Source organism: Hipposideros armiger, unplaced genomic scaffold (genome assembly GCF_001890085.2).
Source record: "Hipposideros armiger isolate ML-2016 unplaced genomic scaffold, ASM189008v1 scaffold_5, whole genome shotgun sequence".
Lineage (NCBI taxonomy): Eukaryota > Metazoa > Chordata > Mammalia > Chiroptera > Hipposideridae > Hipposideros > Hipposideros armiger.
Window position 1 is genome coordinate 8,139,494 of NW_017731355.1, and position 18,453 is coordinate 8,157,946.

The 18,453-nt window shown below is 32.8% G+C and overlaps 1 protein-coding gene across 2 annotated transcripts in view; it reads right to left on the bottom strand.

Annotated features, from left to right (window-relative positions):
* The window catches only part of STYX (serine/threonine/tyrosine interacting protein), a 28,205-nt gene that overhangs the window by 5,574 nt on the left and 4,178 nt on the right, over nt 1-18,453 (bottom strand). The window contains exons 2-10 of one of the 2 annotated variants that reach the window (XM_019645495.1): nt 13,306-13,338; nt 11,751-11,804; nt 8,801-8,898; nt 5,050-5,110; nt 4,623-4,659; nt 4,163-4,202; nt 4,023-4,073; nt 2,274-2,346; nt 7-1,930 (exon numbers count right to left, since the gene is read on the bottom strand). In XM_019645495.1, the coding sequence (XP_019501040.1) occupies nt 1,868-1,930; nt 2,274-2,346; nt 4,023-4,073; nt 4,163-4,202; nt 4,623-4,659; nt 5,050-5,110; nt 8,801-8,898; nt 11,751-11,804; nt 13,306-13,338 (510 nt within the window). In that variant the 3' untranslated portion in view covers nt 7-1,867. Of the gene's footprint in view, nt 1-6; nt 1,931-2,273; nt 2,347-4,022; nt 4,074-4,162; nt 4,203-4,622; nt 4,660-5,049; nt 5,111-8,800; nt 8,899-11,750; nt 11,805-13,305; nt 13,339-18,453 lie in introns of those variants that run through there. The other variant, XM_019645488.1, reaches the window with a different exon arrangement.

Below are 18,453 nucleotides of genomic sequence, written 5' to 3' on the forward strand. Positions count from 1 at the left end.
TAAAAAAGATTTTAATTAATTTCGGTATACATTTAAATTCTTGTATACCCAAAACAGCAGTTAATGTGTACATTATTGATATTCTTAGTTTATACCGGAAAATCTGGTGCCATATTGTTTTAAGAGAAATGCAGGCTTAAAATTCCTATTTCAATTTCACATTGAAACTAGATGAAACTAGAAATCACGGCAGGTCAGTAGTTTGCACTAGGGTTATCTATCACACACTGAACTGCTAGTCAGCATGTGTTCTCTGTCACTGGAGCATAATAAGGTTTGTACGATACTGTCACCACTATTATTGTTCTGATAGAATGAAATTCAATGAGAAAGTAATAAGAAAAAAATTAGAAAAGTGACTAAATTATCATGACTTGAGAAGAAAAGCTAAGATAGTCAACTAGAATTTTATTTTAGAATCAGTACAGAGTTTATTTAATAAGGTTGCCAACTGAAAACTTAATAAAAACCAGTAGCTTTCCTATACAAATAACCAATTAGAAAACATACTGAAAGAATTTCATTTATAATGGGAACAAAAAAAATATCTAGGAATAAATTTCATAAGAAATGCATATATTCTGTGCAGAGAAACTTTAAAACACTAAAAGATACAGAAGTTGATTTAAATAAATGGAGCATATTCTTCGAATGGAAGACTAAAAATTAAACTGTGAATGTAGAGATACTATTAAAAATTACTACAGGGCTCCTTCCAGTAAAATTAACAACAAAAAATAAATGTTAAGAGCTTGCCAGGAAAATTCTAGAAAGAACATTCAGGGGATCTTGAGCGATACCATAAATTATTCATGTAATAGTTTAAAATTGTTTTATACAGGTGCTGCAAAAAGCAGATCGATGGAACAGAATACAAAGTCCAGAAACAGACCCAAGTATAGATCAGAATTTGGGATATAATAAAAATTGCATTTCAAATCAGTTGACTAAAGATAGATTCCCTTAATATACAAAAAGCTCTTACAAACCAATGAGAAAAAGACCAACCACCTTACGGGCAAACCATGAAGAGCTGCCACTTTTATACCATGACGACAATAACCAAAAAGTTTGTTAAACTATTTTTGCTTATTGGTATTGATTAGGGTATGGGGAAAGAGGTACACCCTGTTTCTTGGTGGTGTAAGTTTACATAATTTCAGCCTTTTTTAGAGTCAATTTGACAACATCCAATTCCAAATGCCCCCTGACCCAGCAATTCCACTTTGATCAATTATTTTACAGGTATATACACACCTGTATATTTGCACCTACTATTCTGTCCAATATTGTTTATAATCATGAAAGGCTAGAAACAATCTAAAGGTCCATGTATAAGGAACTGATCATATAAAATTATGACATACACATATAGATGTACATATATGTATAAAAATATTTTGTAGGTAGAACTATATATATGCTGTTTTATGTAGCTCTTCAAGATATACTATTAAGGAGACTTATTTTTCATTGTATTCTTAGGCATTGTTGAATTTAAAACTTTTTAAACATTAATATGTATCACTTTCAAATACAAAAATCAGATTAAAAAGAGACTTTTTACAGAACGTGGTTAAAAGGCAAAGAATAAATTAGCTTTATATTCTATAATTATAAAGAAGGAATAAAAAACATTTTATATAAAGGTGAAGAAGACAGATACAACTATTTCTCTTTTAAATGAAGTAAAAGTAAATTAAAAACAAAAATGAGATAAAATTTCAAGTATGGTAACTGAGACAACCCATATTGTAATGCACTTGATGTCTCAATGCGAGACTTATTCCTGCAGAACTGATGCAATCAGCCAGAGCACATTCTTCAACCTATGCTTTTCCTTCTTGGAAAAATTAAACTAGTCCAGTCAGATAATTAACAGGTTTATCTTATTGTCTTTTTTAGTGTGGCTTTTAGGCACCAACAAAATCTGAAACAACATAGAAAAGATAAAGCATATAAAATAGATAAAGCTATTGTATGTAGTAGACTTAGAATCAAAACTCTTATGCTGTCTGTGTGTGATGAAAGTGTAGAAAAAAAATGAAGTTCTTATCAATTATTTTACCTTAGATTTAACTGTCTTTAATCCTTTTTTGGTAAAGGCAGCTTTTAAGAAAATTATTTTAACTAGATATGTAAACTTGAAGAATCACATTAGATGATGGCAATTTTTAAATATTTACAAAGTAAATTCTATACCTAAATTATGTGAACATAAGATTTTAATTATCCTATTTGACTACTTTAAAGAGGAAGAAGAGAGAAGTTACCTGAAGTTGATGAACAAATCCAGCATTAGGATTAATACAAAATCTTCTTTCTTGAACATAAGCAAATGCATCTCTGAAAACAGAAAAAGAAAATTAAGGTCCTGTTATTATTTCATAAATTAGTCTCAATTTTTTCTAGAATTTACCTAAAATAGGAACTTATGTAAAAATTTACCTAAAATAGGAAATCATAATCATACAGCTTGAACTCCAGAAGGGTAGTGAGTTGTAGTAGGAAAGCGGACACCATGATCAGACTAATCACAATCCCTCAGCTTACCAGCTGTGTGTTTTAGGGGAAAGTGCTCAACTTTTCTAAACTTTATTTTTCTCATTTATAAAATGGGATTATAATAAAACCTATCTTGAAGGGCTATTGTGAAGATGGGAGATAAGTGTAAAGCACCTTGTATAGCATCTGTCACATAGTACCTGCTCAAAATTTTATCATTAGTTAAATGAGAAGTGTGTCTACTGCCTTGTGTTGTAAGGCTTAAATGATATTAAAGTGCCTAGAACAGTACCTGGAACATACAGAGACCCAATAAATGGGAGTTATTTTTACTATTAATATTATTACTGACAAGACACCAAATAATAAAGAAAATAGATTTAAAAAGTCTCTCAAAGCTTGTTAAATCTTTTTTGATGAAATAAGCAAAGCACTTGTATTCAAATAATATTCCTTTAAGAACTGATACTTTTAAGCAAACTTTTCCATTATAATTTCAACACAAAGGATATCAAAGAAAACTAAACAAACATTTGAATGTCTAGTCTGTGTCAGGCATGTGGATACAATGCTGAACATAGCTCAAATGGAGAGGGTAACAGAGAACATGGTATATAGATGGAGAGGTTAGTGGGTGCATGTCATGCTAAGTTTCATTGGCCATATTAAGAATTATTAAGAGCTTTGGGGGTAAGGTGACTGTAAGATCAGATCAGATTTTGTCTTTTGAAGAGATCGTTCCGACTGTAGTGTGGAGAACAGAACAGACTGGAGAAGGAAAAAGTACAGGAGACAAGTAAGAAGGCTACTACTGGAATAGTCCAAGGGAGACTCAAGTGGAGCTTGGATTAGGGGGATTAAATGATGAAGAGCAAGATAAAGAGGTGGACTCAATGTATACTTTAGGACAAAACAGACAGGATTTGATAATGGATCAGTCTGGGAGATGAGGAGTGAAAGAGAAGGAGGTGTCAATGATTACAAGATTTCTAATTTACAACAATACACATTAAAGGCAAGAAGCTCATGAACCCCCCACCCCTTTTTTTAATCTACGCAGTGTGCTTGGAAAAGATGATTTTGGCTAAGAGAGACTATACTGAATTGTGAAAGGAAGCTAAAACAATTCCTAGGTAATTTTTCACCCAAATACTGTTAAAGGAAAACATAATAAATTAGCTTTGTAAACAAGGGAAGCAACATCTGTGTCTAGGTGTTTTTAAACTCAGACTAACCAATTCCTTAGTAGTTAAGTAAGTAGTGGGTTATTCTAACTATAACTACCTTGGCTTCTTAAAATAACAACAGTTAGCTCCACAAAATCACAAAGTATTAGCCTAAGTATATAAGGTCGACAAGCTACAAAGGTTAAGAGACTGAGCATGGAGTGTAAGGGCCTACTTAATCAAACATCAAAAGAATATATTAACTTCAAACTCCCAAACCCAAACCGTCTCCACTGAAGCCTCATTTTAATAAGAATTAGATTGTTGCTAGGTTTCAGAATACTGTCTTACCTGTACTTCATTCCAAATGTTTCCATAATGTATGCAATAACAAAGGCAGCACTGAAGAGGGGGAAAAAAATTTAGAAAAAAAAACAGAACAACTCATTAATTAAATACTAGAGAAAAAAAGATTATCTCTAACTTCATACCTCCTGGAGATCCCTGCATTTCCATGGACAAGAACTTTTCCTGAAAAACAAGAAATAGTTATTCTGACAGAAAGACAACTGATTCAACAGCTAAAATATACTGAAACCATGTATTATACCATAGTAAAATAAATCTTTTCTTAAACATTTTATATTTTATACATACCACTTGGATATTCTTAATATTCAAATCTTTACAATTCATTTATACTAACTGTGTAGAGAATACAACAGGCTTTTAGGTTAAAGAGATTTAAAACTCACCCAGAATTTTAAGATAGTTTTATAGGGATCTTTAAGAAAGCCTATGCAAATGAAACAAGTGAAGAAAACACAAATTTGGGAATAGTCTATTATATATAATTACAAGTTCCATGTCCTGCATTTAAGAGGAATACTAACTAAAAACTAAACAAATATACACCTAAAAATAAACATTAGTTAAGGAAGTATTATTTACCTCCAGTTTGTAAGCTCCCATCAATAAATTCTTTAGTCTGAAGACAAAGACAATGTGTTATACTTAAACGTGGATTAACATAAGCATAAAATACATACATATAGTGAAACAAAATATATTGAAAATAATTTCCTGCTAATTTATATGAATAAAAATTACGTTATTCAAAAGTTTCCAAAATACTACAAATACAACTACTACAAGCTTAAAAAAATTATACAGGAGCTAAAAATTAATCTGAATTTAATAAACTCAAACTGTGATTTCTCAAATTTTTGGAGATCATAAAAAGGCTTTAAAATTAATAAATTTAAAAATACATATAATCCCACAATTTTCAGTCATAACAAATTAAAAGTTTTAGAACCACAAATAAAAGATCAAACCATAAATAAATTTTAAATGATATTAAAATATTGATACTTACCATGGGAAAAAAACGTATTATATTTTCAACTGGATTATCTGCAATATCCAAGACTAAATATCTGAAAATAGAATATTTTGTGATAAGCACACTTTCAGATAACTCTTTATGTATAAAAAACTTTGGAAATTTCTTGGCAACAATGAAAAGAATGCAAAACAATTTTCAAAGTATCAATATATCAAAGAACTGAACCACAGATTTTATATTGCTTACTTGAAGGCACAGCATTTAAAGCCTTAAATAACGTTAATATTTCTCTGATAGTTTAGTATAAAAACTTTATCTGGTTAAAACAGAAAAATCACAAGTAGGAAGAAACCTTTGTCCAAATCCAAGTGGACACAGAAAATAAGAGACAGAAAAATGCCTATTTCTTTACTGTTATTCTTCTATTTCTATCAACTTCCCTGTGACTAGAAGATTCTTCCCTGGGTGGCCCTGTGATCCCTCCCTAGGAAAATTCAGAAACCCAAAGTCTGAAAGAGAAGGAGCTAATCAAAATATAAGGCAGTCTGATGGAATCATGAGTCAAACAGTCACTGAACTAACCTTCACTAGTGCAAAAAAACAGCCAAGAGACCACCTGTCCTGGAATTTTAAACTTTGGGAAACATTTAAATAAGACATTTTAATTAGTATCCTAGGCTTTTTTTATTTTGCGTAAAACTTCCGTTTCTAACCTATCCAAGGTCACCTGTTTATTAACACATAGGTAATTAAGTTATGAAATTAATTTTTAAAGTCAATATTCCTTTAAAAATTACAGGTCTTTTAATGATCATTTAGGGTGGTTAACAACATCAATAAATTCAGGGCTTATCAGAGAGAAGCTGAAGCTCAGGACAGGACCCAAGGATAATCCAATGTAAAAACTATAAATACCGGTAAGGATTCTGATGACCATATCCTAAAGTGACTGGATAGGCTTGTTATATAAAACACTGATTGCTTCAGCGGGGTAAAAAAGTTAATTCAGAGTCATACTAAAATATTTTCCTGCATGCCATTTTGAATGTCAAAAACTCTAGTAGAACTATCAATCTATAATCCAGTATTCTAAGTCTAAGGAGAAAGGGCTCTTCCATTAAAGAACCTGTACTGAGCACAAAAAACAAAAATGCTATACAAATTAGAAATGTATAGTATGGCATTTTAAAATATAACCTTTTCATTTTCTTTAATACACATTAAGTTTGTATGTGAGTAAATATATCACACATACTGGGGGTGCCAAAAAAATGTATACAAGTGGACACTTTGGTCAACGTTGCTCAAGCAGTGGTTCACTGCAATCAGAAGTGTCTGGACTCTGATGGTAACCACTTTAAGGACTTCTTGTAATTGCAGAAGACAAATGTGACTTGTATTTATCTTTGTTACCAGTATATATTATCACAATTTTAATAGTTTTTTTCCTTTCTTAAAATGTGTATACATTTTTTGGCACCCTCTGTATACAATAGAGAAATATTTAGAAGGAAATATACCAAAATGTTAACTAAAATGTATCTTCTGGATTGTGGAATTATGAGTGATTTTTAAAATGTTTTTCTTGATATCATTTTGGGTTTTCCAAAGTATCTAGTAAAGGACAAGTATTTCTTTTACAATCAGAAAAACTTCAATCTATTTTATTTTAGAATATAGACATTCCTTTTTTAAAACTAGTTTTTATTAACTGAGAAATGCATACACATAGTCAAAAGTTCTAACAGCATAAAAATATTTGCAATGAAAACAGGTCCCTCTACCATCCCAGACTACATTTCCCTTCTCAGAAGCAATCACTGTCAAGTTTCTAGTCTGTTAGTCGAGAAATTTTCTATGCATATACAATATATATGCCTAATGTATATATTTTTAAACATATTGAGAGTATACACATGGTTCTGCACCTTGATTTTTCTTTTAATCTTAGAGATTATTCCTTATCAATACACACAGAAATACTTCACTTTTTCATGGTTACAGAATTTTATTATGTTCACACAGTGTATTTTACAGTGTCTTCTACTGATAGACATTCAGCTTGTTTTCATTTTTACAAACAATAATGCAAAATATTAAAATATTTTAAACACACATATGCTTTTATAAAGACACAGAACATCTCTAGAATGATATTCAAGGAAGAGTTTTATAGTAGTTGCCTCAGGAGAGAAGCTAAGTATCTTGGTTTAGAGGAAATAGACTTACTTTCATTATATACCTTTTTGTATCGTGTATAATATACTTTATTTTAAAAATAAAGTTAAAATAAAAAACATCAAAAAGCATTACATGTTTAACGCACTCATTGTAAGATAAATGAGAAAGGCAAATTAAAACTACATGAACAGGGCCGGCCGAGTGGCGCAATGGTTAAGAACTGGCTTGGGATGCCAGAGGGCCCCCGTTCGGATCCCACATATGAGGGCCAGTGACACTGCCCTCCACAGCTAAGATGCTGAACAACAGCTCAACCTGGAGCTGGGCTGCCCTGAGTCGCCAGCGAAAGCGTAGGCTGCAGCCCCTGTGGCAGTGCGTTGCCATTGGCTACCGTGTGTAGCCAGCAGCCAGCGTGAGCTAGCCGCAGTGAGCAGCTGTCCAGAAGCCGGCAAATGATGTGCCTCGCCCAGGAAGAGCGCAATGATGGTGCCAACTTGGGCCAGTGAAGCAACGTCCTCCACAACTAGACTGAAGAACAAAATGACAGCAACTTGTCTATTCCCCTTCCCCCAATTCCCCAGCACTGTTCCCATCTCAATTCCCCAATAAAAAATCTTTAAAAAAAAAAAAACTACATGAACACCATTTTTACTCCAGGAGATTTGGAATTTTTTTTTTAATTTTTTTTTTTTAGCTGAGCCATCCTGCCATCTATTGGCAACTCAGCAGCAGCTCAGCTCAGGCCGGGAATCGAACCGGCGACCCTGTTGAGCAGAGCTCGCACTCTTGAGTGAGCTCGTAACCAACTGAGCCACTCAGCTGGCCCTGGACAAATTTTAAATATTTCATAATTCTGTGTTGGAGATAAACCAAAAAGAGAGTCATTCTCATAACACTTCATAGTGGGAATGAAAACTGATACAACTCACTGAAGGGCAATTTGTAACATCTCTTAAAATGTTAAATGCTCATAATCTTTGATCTAGCAATTCCACTTTACAAATGTATCCTACTGATATATTCACATATGAATTAAATAACATGTACAGGGATACTCACTATATGCTGTATTAGCAAGTCTGGAAAAAATCTAAATGTCCAACAACAGGAGACGGCTTGAATAAATTTTAATGTAGTCATACAATGGATTACTATGCAACTTAAAAAGAATAACGCAGCTCTCTAAGTAATGATATGAAGCAATCTCCAAAAAATATACCCAAAAAAAAAAAAAGCCAGTATAAAAAAACCAAAGTTTATTTGTAGGACTATGCTTATATATGTAACATAACTCTGGAAGGATACTCAAAAAGAAGTAACAATGGATGCCTTTCGGAATGTAATTCAGTATCTAGGGGATAGGAATAGGGAAACCTACTTTTCAGTATACATTCTTTTTATTTTTAACCTTTAGAATTCTGCACTATAGGCATGAATTCTTATTTAAAATATTTTAAGGAAATTTATTTTTAAAATAATGTACTGTACGACCTACCTCTATAAAATGGTTATGTACAGAAGAAAGTCTAATAAAATCAACTTGAAATAAAAAATTACGTTTACACTTAACATTTTAATAAATCATAGCAATAATTCTTACCTAAATGATTGCTGAAAGTTTGGTTTAATAAAGTTTGCTTCAATATTTTGTCTTATGCATATTATATGGGTTATTCCATGTTTCTGTAGTATAGGAAGCTATAAAAAAAGAGAGGCGGGGGAAAGCTTAAAATACAAAATATCATCTTACTGTAACACAGATGTTTGAAAATACATGATTCAACATTAGAATAAATACAGCCACATCTGAGCTTCAAGTACAGGGGATTAAAGCTCATTTTGAAATAATACACCTGAAGTGATCAGCAATACATTTCAATGATTCAAGATTAACACATTAAATGTCCTCAGAAGGCTAATAGGATTATTTTTACATCTATAATTTTAGAGCTTGATGGGACCTTAGTAATTTATTTGGGAAACAATACTATATAGCGATTAAAGGCATAGGCTTTGGAGTCATCAGAGCCTAAGCTTTATATCCTAGCTCTCCTAATGACCTGTGCTCTGTGGCTTAGTTTTCTCATGTGAAAATGGGGAAAACACTGCCTATTCACTGAGTGGTTGTAAAAATTATTTAATATATAAGGTATTTAGCATAATGCCTACAGCACATGTCAAGTGTTAGGTAGAGACTAGTTACATATATTTTTTCTTTACGACAGTTGTTCAACATCACTGACCTAGTCAATAGCAGTACCAGAGTCCAAATCTCTAGATTACTCCCAGCCTCTCCCAGTACACTTTTTCTACTATGGGCCAGAATTAATTTATACAACTCACAATATCTAATTAAACCTTTCATGGTTTTAAATTCCACTAAAGTGAAAAATGGTAACTTCAAATGATATTATATTCTGTGGTATTTTTTTGGTTTGAATTATAGAGTAATTGAACATGACAATTCTACAAAATTTTTATTTGCAAGTGATTATAGGTTTCAATGAATTTACGATGTTATTTTAATAGCTAGAATGTAAATTCCATGAGAACAAGGGCTTTGTTCACTGATTCATATTAAGTATGTTTAACAGTGCCTGGAACATAGTTTTTCAGTAATTATCTGTTCAATAAATTAACGAGCAAATCACGCTGGCATGAGGAATCAGAAGAATCTTGAGTTTTCTATATATTTAATTCCCACTCTCTGCTGCATTAAATAGTCCAGAACAGTAATACTAATAATTCACGAGAAAAGTCAAAGGATAATTTATATTTGTTATGACCTGAATGTTTGTGTCCCCCTAAAATTCATATGCTGAAGCCCTAACCTCCAAGGTGATAGTATTAGAAGGTAGGTCTTTGGGAGGTAATTTGATAGATACCTCTCAAGGTAACTGACTTAGATAAGGTCATGAGAGTAGAGCCCCATGATGAATTAATGCTCTTATAAGAAGAGAAAGCAACGTCAGCACTTCCTGTCTCTGCTATGTGGAGATACAACAAGAAGGCAGCCTTTGGCAAGCCAGGAGGACACTCACCAAATCCTAATCTTTTTGGCAACCTACTCTTAGACTTCCCAGCCTCCAGAACTGTAATAAATGTCTGTTGTTGAAGCTATCCGGTCTATGGTATTTTATTATAGCAGCCTGAGCTACGAAAAGTTTTCAATATTAAGTTTTGCAGCCAATTTTCCTCTGTGTGGCACAGTGTTCAATTATCTTTGTATTTCCTGAGTATATCCTGAGTTAGGGGAAGGAAGGTAAGCATTTGGCGGGATTAATAATTAATCAATGTTCCATATTCGCCATTTATCCAACCTCCAAAATGAAGTCAACATTCATTCCTTTGTTTACATTTGATCTACAACATATGAAGAAGTTTTCATACATTGTGAGAAACTACAAGATGACATATATAATTGTGGATAAAACAAGCTTTGAAGGCACATTAGACTATTACTAAGTAAAAACAAACCTTACAAAAATAGAACCCAAATGCAATAGCAAAAAATATTTTTTACTGTTCAATAGGTTTTTGATTATATAAAGCAAATTATGACCTAGTCACACCTACAAACAACAGAAAAGTTTTACAAAAGCAATACTTCACTAGTTACAGAGTCTTAATTTGTCCCTTTTATTAAAATTCTATTTTAATGTAATAAAAGATAGGCTTAAATCATAAGTATTAGAAAAGGAGTTTATTCCCTAACGTTTATCTCCATTATCACTTTTTGTTTTGTTGTTACATATTTTTGGAATGATAGTATGAAAAGAAATATGGGTGACTCAGGGTGGGAAATAATCAAAATTTTGCCAGACAAGCTTTCCTTCAGTCTAACAAGACCATGGTGACATTGAAAGGGAAGAGGTTTTAAAGAGATGGAACTGTAAACAAATATGTACTTATAATTTAATATGACAGATGGTATAATAGGTATATTTATAAAGTAGAGTGGGAATACAAAAAACAAATAATCCAAAACCATCTTGAAGGCCAGTATTTTGTGAATACTATATTATTTGGGCAACTACTTTGTCTTTCACAAAGTAAGTCATACTTGAGTCTATGGTTATCTACCCTATCTTTTCCTTAATACCATTTAAAAACAACAACAACAACAAAGCAAAACAAAACAAAACACTCCACCTTGCCAACCTAGTTGTAGGCCATTAAAATGTTAAATATCCTTATTTTGGGCTTTAACTGTATCTCATATTGTTCAGAGTTATGATTAGTAATTACCAATGTCTAATGTTTTAGAGGATAAATTATTAAATAAAGGTACATTATCTGGTAAATCTTTCAAACACAAGGATTTCATGAGAAAAATAAAATATAAAAACTCATTTGTGATTTGTGGTGAAACACTTGAGAATCACTGGTCCAGTAAAATTTGGAAAGAGGCAGGTACTCCAGAGTGACACTTACTGTTAACATGCAATATTTGTGGACCGTTCCTCAAATAAAATTACTACTAAAAAAAAATTTACTCCCAAAAAGCTGGTTAATAAAGTCTCTTGATAAAGTTAACCTAAAGTTCATACCTTGCTTTTCATAGCAGAAGAATATGGGCCTAAAAACAATCCAGGTAAAATTTCCTAGGGAAAAGGAAAAAAAAAAATCGAGATATTTGACATCAGCAATTTAAATCTATATAAAATATGTACCATAAAAGTAGATTTGTAGGGTGTTTTCATAGTTGTTATAATAAGTTGCTAAACAGCTTGTTATTTAGGCAGCATTTCCTAGCCACACTGAGCAAATGATTGGGAACAGAAATGCAGATGGTGCTTTATATATCAAATGAGACATTCAAAGTTTAAATACAGTTCTGAAAAGTCAGATATTCCAGATATTTGAACTTCCATAGTGCTTTTCCCCCAGTTTTACTGACAGTAGTACTTTTATAAGCGGTTTGGGTAGAATTAGTACACTGTATTGTTGTCTTTTAGATTAATAAAATGTCTAATTTTATTTCTATTCTCTGCTATAATCTAAAAATAGGCATAAAGAAAATCTTCCCTTTGGAATTATATAAAATCTTATTAAGCCAACTCAAAAGCGGCACAAGAGTAGAACTGTTATCTATAGTTAATAGCAGAAATAAAGTATTATATATAGCAAAGTTAAAAAAAGACTAATATCAAATGTTTGCTTATTGACAGTTTCAACAATTTAAATAAGTACTTTCTGTATGTTGAATTAAAATTTATTCTATGTGAATTCAATATAGAAAGCTTTCAGTAGGGCTATATCATACCCTAGATACTAATAGTATAATTATTTGTGTGTAAGCATGATTTCTCCTACCAGCTTCTTGTGGGCAGAAGTTACTTTTTACTCATCTTTGTACTCTCCACCGTACTAAGTAAAATGCCTTACAGGTACTCATATATTTTTAAAACGTGAATGTTTACTAAGAAAGAAAGAAAACAGATTTTTACATGTCAAGGGATTCCCAAGAACAGAAGACACTGGTTGATCCTAAGGCTAGCAAAGATGACTGTAAATAGTGAGAATTCCAAAAGAAAAATTAACTACTATGAGGGTTAGCTATCACTTTAATTCATTCCATACTGGGAGTATTCAACTCAGTCTTCCAGAGGAATTAGTTACAGAAGTTGAGTGCAAATCACTAATATACTATACTATATTAGTATCTAGGGTATGATACAGCCTGACTGTATCATATATATATATGTATATATATATATCTGATATAGCTTTCAATATACAGTCAACTCTCCTGAACTTATTTAAACTAGGCAAATACCGAGCAAACTGCTTTTGAAAGGAATAATATTATACCAAATTTTTCAGATGCAGAAAAATAAAGTGACTCATTAAGCATATACATATATTGATTGCTATGTCCCTGGTTCTACTCTAAGGAAGACAGGCAACAATTCATTTCCCATCTTTTTAAGATCCATGATTAACCTTAAATATGTTAATATTTAAAACACTTAGGGATGAACCTACAGATCATGAGTCAACAGATGAGTCAAAAGGATTAAAATCCTTTGTGAAATTAGGTTATTTAATAATGATAATAGTAATAATATGGGTTGACTTGAGTAAATAAAAAGGCTGTCATACCTGCATCTCTCGCCTCATAGGGTAGGTCCACTCCTTAAAAATAGGAGGAAAACACAAGAATAAGAGTTAATAACATTATGAAAAACATCACCAAATTAATGATTAAAAATGTGACATTCAAGTGTGTGGATTTTTAAAAAACGCATTATACTTTAAGAATATTCTATAAAAATAGCAGATTCAATTGGCTTCACAAACACCTGAAAATTTAAGTGACAAGAAACAAATAATTGGGTTTCCAAAATTATGATTATGTTACCTCATACAATGGATGTAATAGTTCATTAATTCTAATAGATATTCCAGAAGTTTTCTCCCCAAATAATCCTCTAAATCAGAGATGTTAACTAGATTTTGTCATTCATGCCAACTCAAATCAACTGGCAGTAGATAGATGTAGAGAAAGACTATTGAAGGAAAGAGCGCTGTGATCAATGAGCAATATATGAGATGGATGAAAGAAGAATGGTATGTGACAGGTATTTGCTATCCCTGATCTAAACTGCCAGATGCTTATCAAACAGCCTTTCCCATATCTTACTTGGACTTAAGAGTCTGTCTAGTTCACTTCCCTTTACAGATACATTTCAAGAATACCATAGATTTCATTCTGTCTTTGGAATGCAGACCAAGATGAAGAAGTTGGAAAATAATGCAAAATGCCAATGGCAAAAGACAAAATATTTTAAAAGCTAGGAAAAGAAAAAAAGCAGTTACAATGAATTGATATGAAGAATCAAATGTAGTACAGATAGTCCTAAATTGTAAATGGAATGCATTCCAAGTTTCTACCTTGCTTACTTAAAACTCAGTATTATAAATAGTAATTAGGTTTCCACAGTTAAAACTAGAAGTTTCTTCTTTTAAAACTTCTTATTTTGAAATAATTTTAGGATTACAAAAAAGTTGCAAAACTCGTAAAAGAAATTCCCTTTACCCTTTACCCAGATTCTACAAGTCAGAAAAGTATTTTTTAACACATAAGGTAGAAATGTTATACACCTGTAACAAAAAAGGGAGAAGACTCCTGGAAATGATAGTCAGCAGGTTATTTTTTTTAAAAAGAAAAGGAACAAAATATTTTTATTTTCAATCTTGAAAATGTGTCTCAACAATGTAGAAGTAGACTATAAACCCTGAGAAACCTTATATGTAATGATAGTTAAAATATTTTTTAAAATTATCTTTAAATGCACAGGTAAACTATCAAGTGACTTTTGTCACTACAGATTAATTTTGCCTATTTTTGAACTTCATATAAGTGGAATCATACAGCAGAACTATATTACATCTGTCTTCTTTCATTCAACCTAATGTCTATGGGATTCACGTTGTGTATGTCAGTAGCTTGTTCCTTTTTATTGCTGTGCAGAATACTATTATAAGCCACAAACGGGAAAAAAAACATATGCAAACATATATCCAACAAAAGATTTGTATCCAAAATACATAAATTCATATCAACAATAAAGTAGCAACCTAATTTTTAAAATGGGCGAAGACATCACACCATGGGAGATATATAAATGACCAATAGCACATGAAAAGGTGCTCAACATGATCAGTCATTAGGGAAATTCAAATTAAAACCACAAAATACCACTACACACCCACTAAAGCTAAAGTTAAAAAGACTGACAACACCAAATATTAGTGGTGATATGGAGCAACTGGTACTGTCAAAAACTGCTGATGGGGGTGTAAAACGAAATGTTAAATATACACCTACCCTATTATCAAGCAATTTCACTCCTAGGATTTACCAAAGAGAAATGAAAACACATGTCCACAAAAAGACTTGTACAGGAATACTTAAAAGCAGCTTTATTCATCATAACCCCAAATAACCCAAATGTCTATCCATACAATGAAATAGTACTCAGCAATAAAAAAGAATCAACTCATAAACACCATATAGATGATTTCCTAGATAGTATGTTCAGTGAAAGAAGCCATAAACAAGAGTCAATTTTGTGTGATTCCATTTACATGAAGTTCAAAAACAGACAGAACTAAACTATGATTCCAGAAATCATTTGTTGCCTATTGTGGGATAAGGTAGGGATTGCCTGGAAATTGCTATGAAATAACTTTCTATGTTGGTAGAAATGGTCTATATCTTGATAAGAGTAGTAGTTCCACTGGTGTATAATTATCAAAACTCACTGAATCACACACTTAATATCCATGCATTACACTCAATGTAAAGTTTATTTCTATTAAAAAAGAGAGCATCCTAACACAAAAGACAGACTACATACAAAGGAAAAACAACATACAAAGGAAACACAATTGTAACCCTGACTTCTCAAATGAAAGAACGAAAGCCAGAGAATAGGAACAATACATTCAAAGTGGTGAAATAAATCATTGTTAATCTAGGTGCTCAGCAATCATCTTTCAAAAACAAGAATGAAATAAAAGACAATTCCATACAAACAAAAACAGAGTTTACTACCAGCAGACTTTTATTAAAGGAATTTCTAAAAGATGTTCTTTGAAGAAAAAGTACCACTGTTTCTATTTTACATTTCTACGAGTATTTTAGACACAGAAAGCCCTGACTTCAAGAGGAAGTAGTCTGACTCCAGACTCCATTCTCTTAATCACTACACTATACAGGCTGGTTCTCAATGTAAGAAGGAACTATTATGGCAATATACATTATATTTATCAATATTTAAACAAATATTAAACAATTTTTAAAGTTAATATTTAAATATTGACTGCATAAAATGTTTAATTTATAGGGATTAATAGAATAAAGTAAATAATTTCCAAGCCAGTAGAGGGGAAAATGTGATTAAAGAAACTACAACTGAATGTTTACCTGCTTCTTTAACTTACCAATGTTATAATCTTTTTATACTGAAAAGTTTTTAAAGAACTTAGGCCAAAGACTCTGTCATTTTAGTCATGGTACCCCCCTAACATTAAGCATAGTGCCTGCCATAGAATAAGTACACAATAGATGTGCATTTCAGAGATCAATGGCACTAGATTCTATGAAACTTTTTCCCTTTTCTTTTAAAAAAAAAAAAAGATTCTTGAGAAGTCTAACAGCCAGCCTTATCTTCCTGAAGCAACTTCTCAGAGCTGTGAGAAAGAAGAAAAATGATTAAAGAAATGTGTACCTGTGAGTTTACCTAAAATGAAATCTCTAAATTGCACATGATGAAAGAAGAAAAACAGTAAAATATACATATATGGAAATGGTGAACATATATTTCAGGGAATACGTGGCAATATGCCAGAAGGCACATTCGAAGCCATAGGATCAACATGTGCTTCTTTCTGGAATATCAATCTTACAAAAGTGCTTTTTAGTATTTTCACTGGCCACTAATGAAACATTTTTATTTATTTATTTATTTATTTATTTTATTTTTAAGATTTTATTGGGGGAATTGGGGAATGGGAACAGTGCTGGGGAGTCAGGGAAGGGGAATAGACAAGTTGCTGTTGTTTTGTTCTTCAGTCTAGTTGTGGAGGACATTGCTTCACTGGCCCATGATGGTATTATCGTTGCGCTCTTCCTGGGTGAGGCAGATTAGTCGCCGGCCTCTGGATGGCCGCTCACGGCGGCTCTTGGCAGCTCACATCGGCTGCTGGCCACTCATGCTGGCTGCCGGCCATACACGGTAGCTTATGGCAGCCCACTGCAGCAGGGGCTACAGCCTACGCCATTGCCGGCGACTCATGGCAGTCCAGCTGCAGGTCGAGCTGTTGTTCACCATCTTAGCTGTAGAGGGTGCAGCGTCACTGGCCCTCATGTGGGATCCGAACTGGGGCCCTGATGCTCAGAGCTGGCGTCCCAAGCCAACTCTTAACCAATGTGCCACTCTGTCGGCCCGAAACATTTTTATATTAGATCAAATATGAACATATGGGATAGAATGCTAAATTTACCTGAACTTTTAAGTGAAACAAGAGGCTTCAAAGAAATTTTGAGCTTCTCATAAGATTATAAGCAACAGAATGTGAAGGACTGCAGCTATATTTATATAATAAAGATATTACAGGAGTAAAAAGCAAGTTACATAGTAGTAGAGAATAAAATTATTCCTATTCACAGGACAGATAAGCACATAGCCTCTTTTAGTGAGCATCAGGACTTGCTGTAATAAGCATGGATCCTTTGAAATCTAGAAAGCTCTCTCACAGAAAATTTCATTTAGAACTAACTATTCCTGGTGCTAGAATACTGTTCTCAAGAGTCTTCCCTCTTTGTTGCCCTTGCACTGATTACTACCTACCTACAGAACAAATCTTAAACCTTCTCAGTCCACCAATCCTGCTAGTGCCTTTAGCTTCCTAAATCAAGATTTCAAGTCATTCACGCTCACAGTCTTGCTCTACCAGACACCCAACTGTCGGAACATGTCTATAATAACAAAGTCTTGCCTATATCACACTCAGCCTTCCCATGCTGCTCCTAAAATCCATCACTTTAGAAATGGTAGTATTAATAGGGCAGACTCCCAACATAACTACCACTCTGTTGTGAGCTACTACTGTAGTTAATTAGAATCAAGTTCCCAAGCTTTGATGATTAGCCAAGCAATCCAACTTTTTCAAACCAAAGCAAGCCAGCTAAGCCAAAATATCCCTAATTGTGAAACATACCATGCTACTGATAAAATAGAAGGTACTACCTATTAAAACACTTTTCAGTCTCTCTCCTTCCTTCTCATACAAATGCAGTTAGATAATTCATAAAATTGTACTTAGGGGGTAGAAAAAATGTTCAAAGACCAATAAATAACTAAATGCACCAACGAAAATATGACAAATGGACCAAAGGACATAGGCTATAACCATAAGGTAAGCAAAAACTTAATTCTTATCATCAGATAGATCAAGTGGGCTGAAACACATAATTTTTAGAAATACCAAAGTGGATTACAAATTTTACATAGGTTGGGGGAAGCAGCTGGGGGGGGAGGGTGGAAATTATCAGAATTCTATACCTGAGCTGGGACATTTCACAAAACAGATAAACTAGTATTACAGTTTCTCTCCTCCAAAAAAAAGTAAACCTCTCCAAAATAAGCCCTTTCCTTTAGCTCCCACCCCTAGGCTCAAGCTTTGCCTACTAAACCAAAGGACCAAAGGAGACGTTCACTCAAAAATGAAAGGATTATGGAA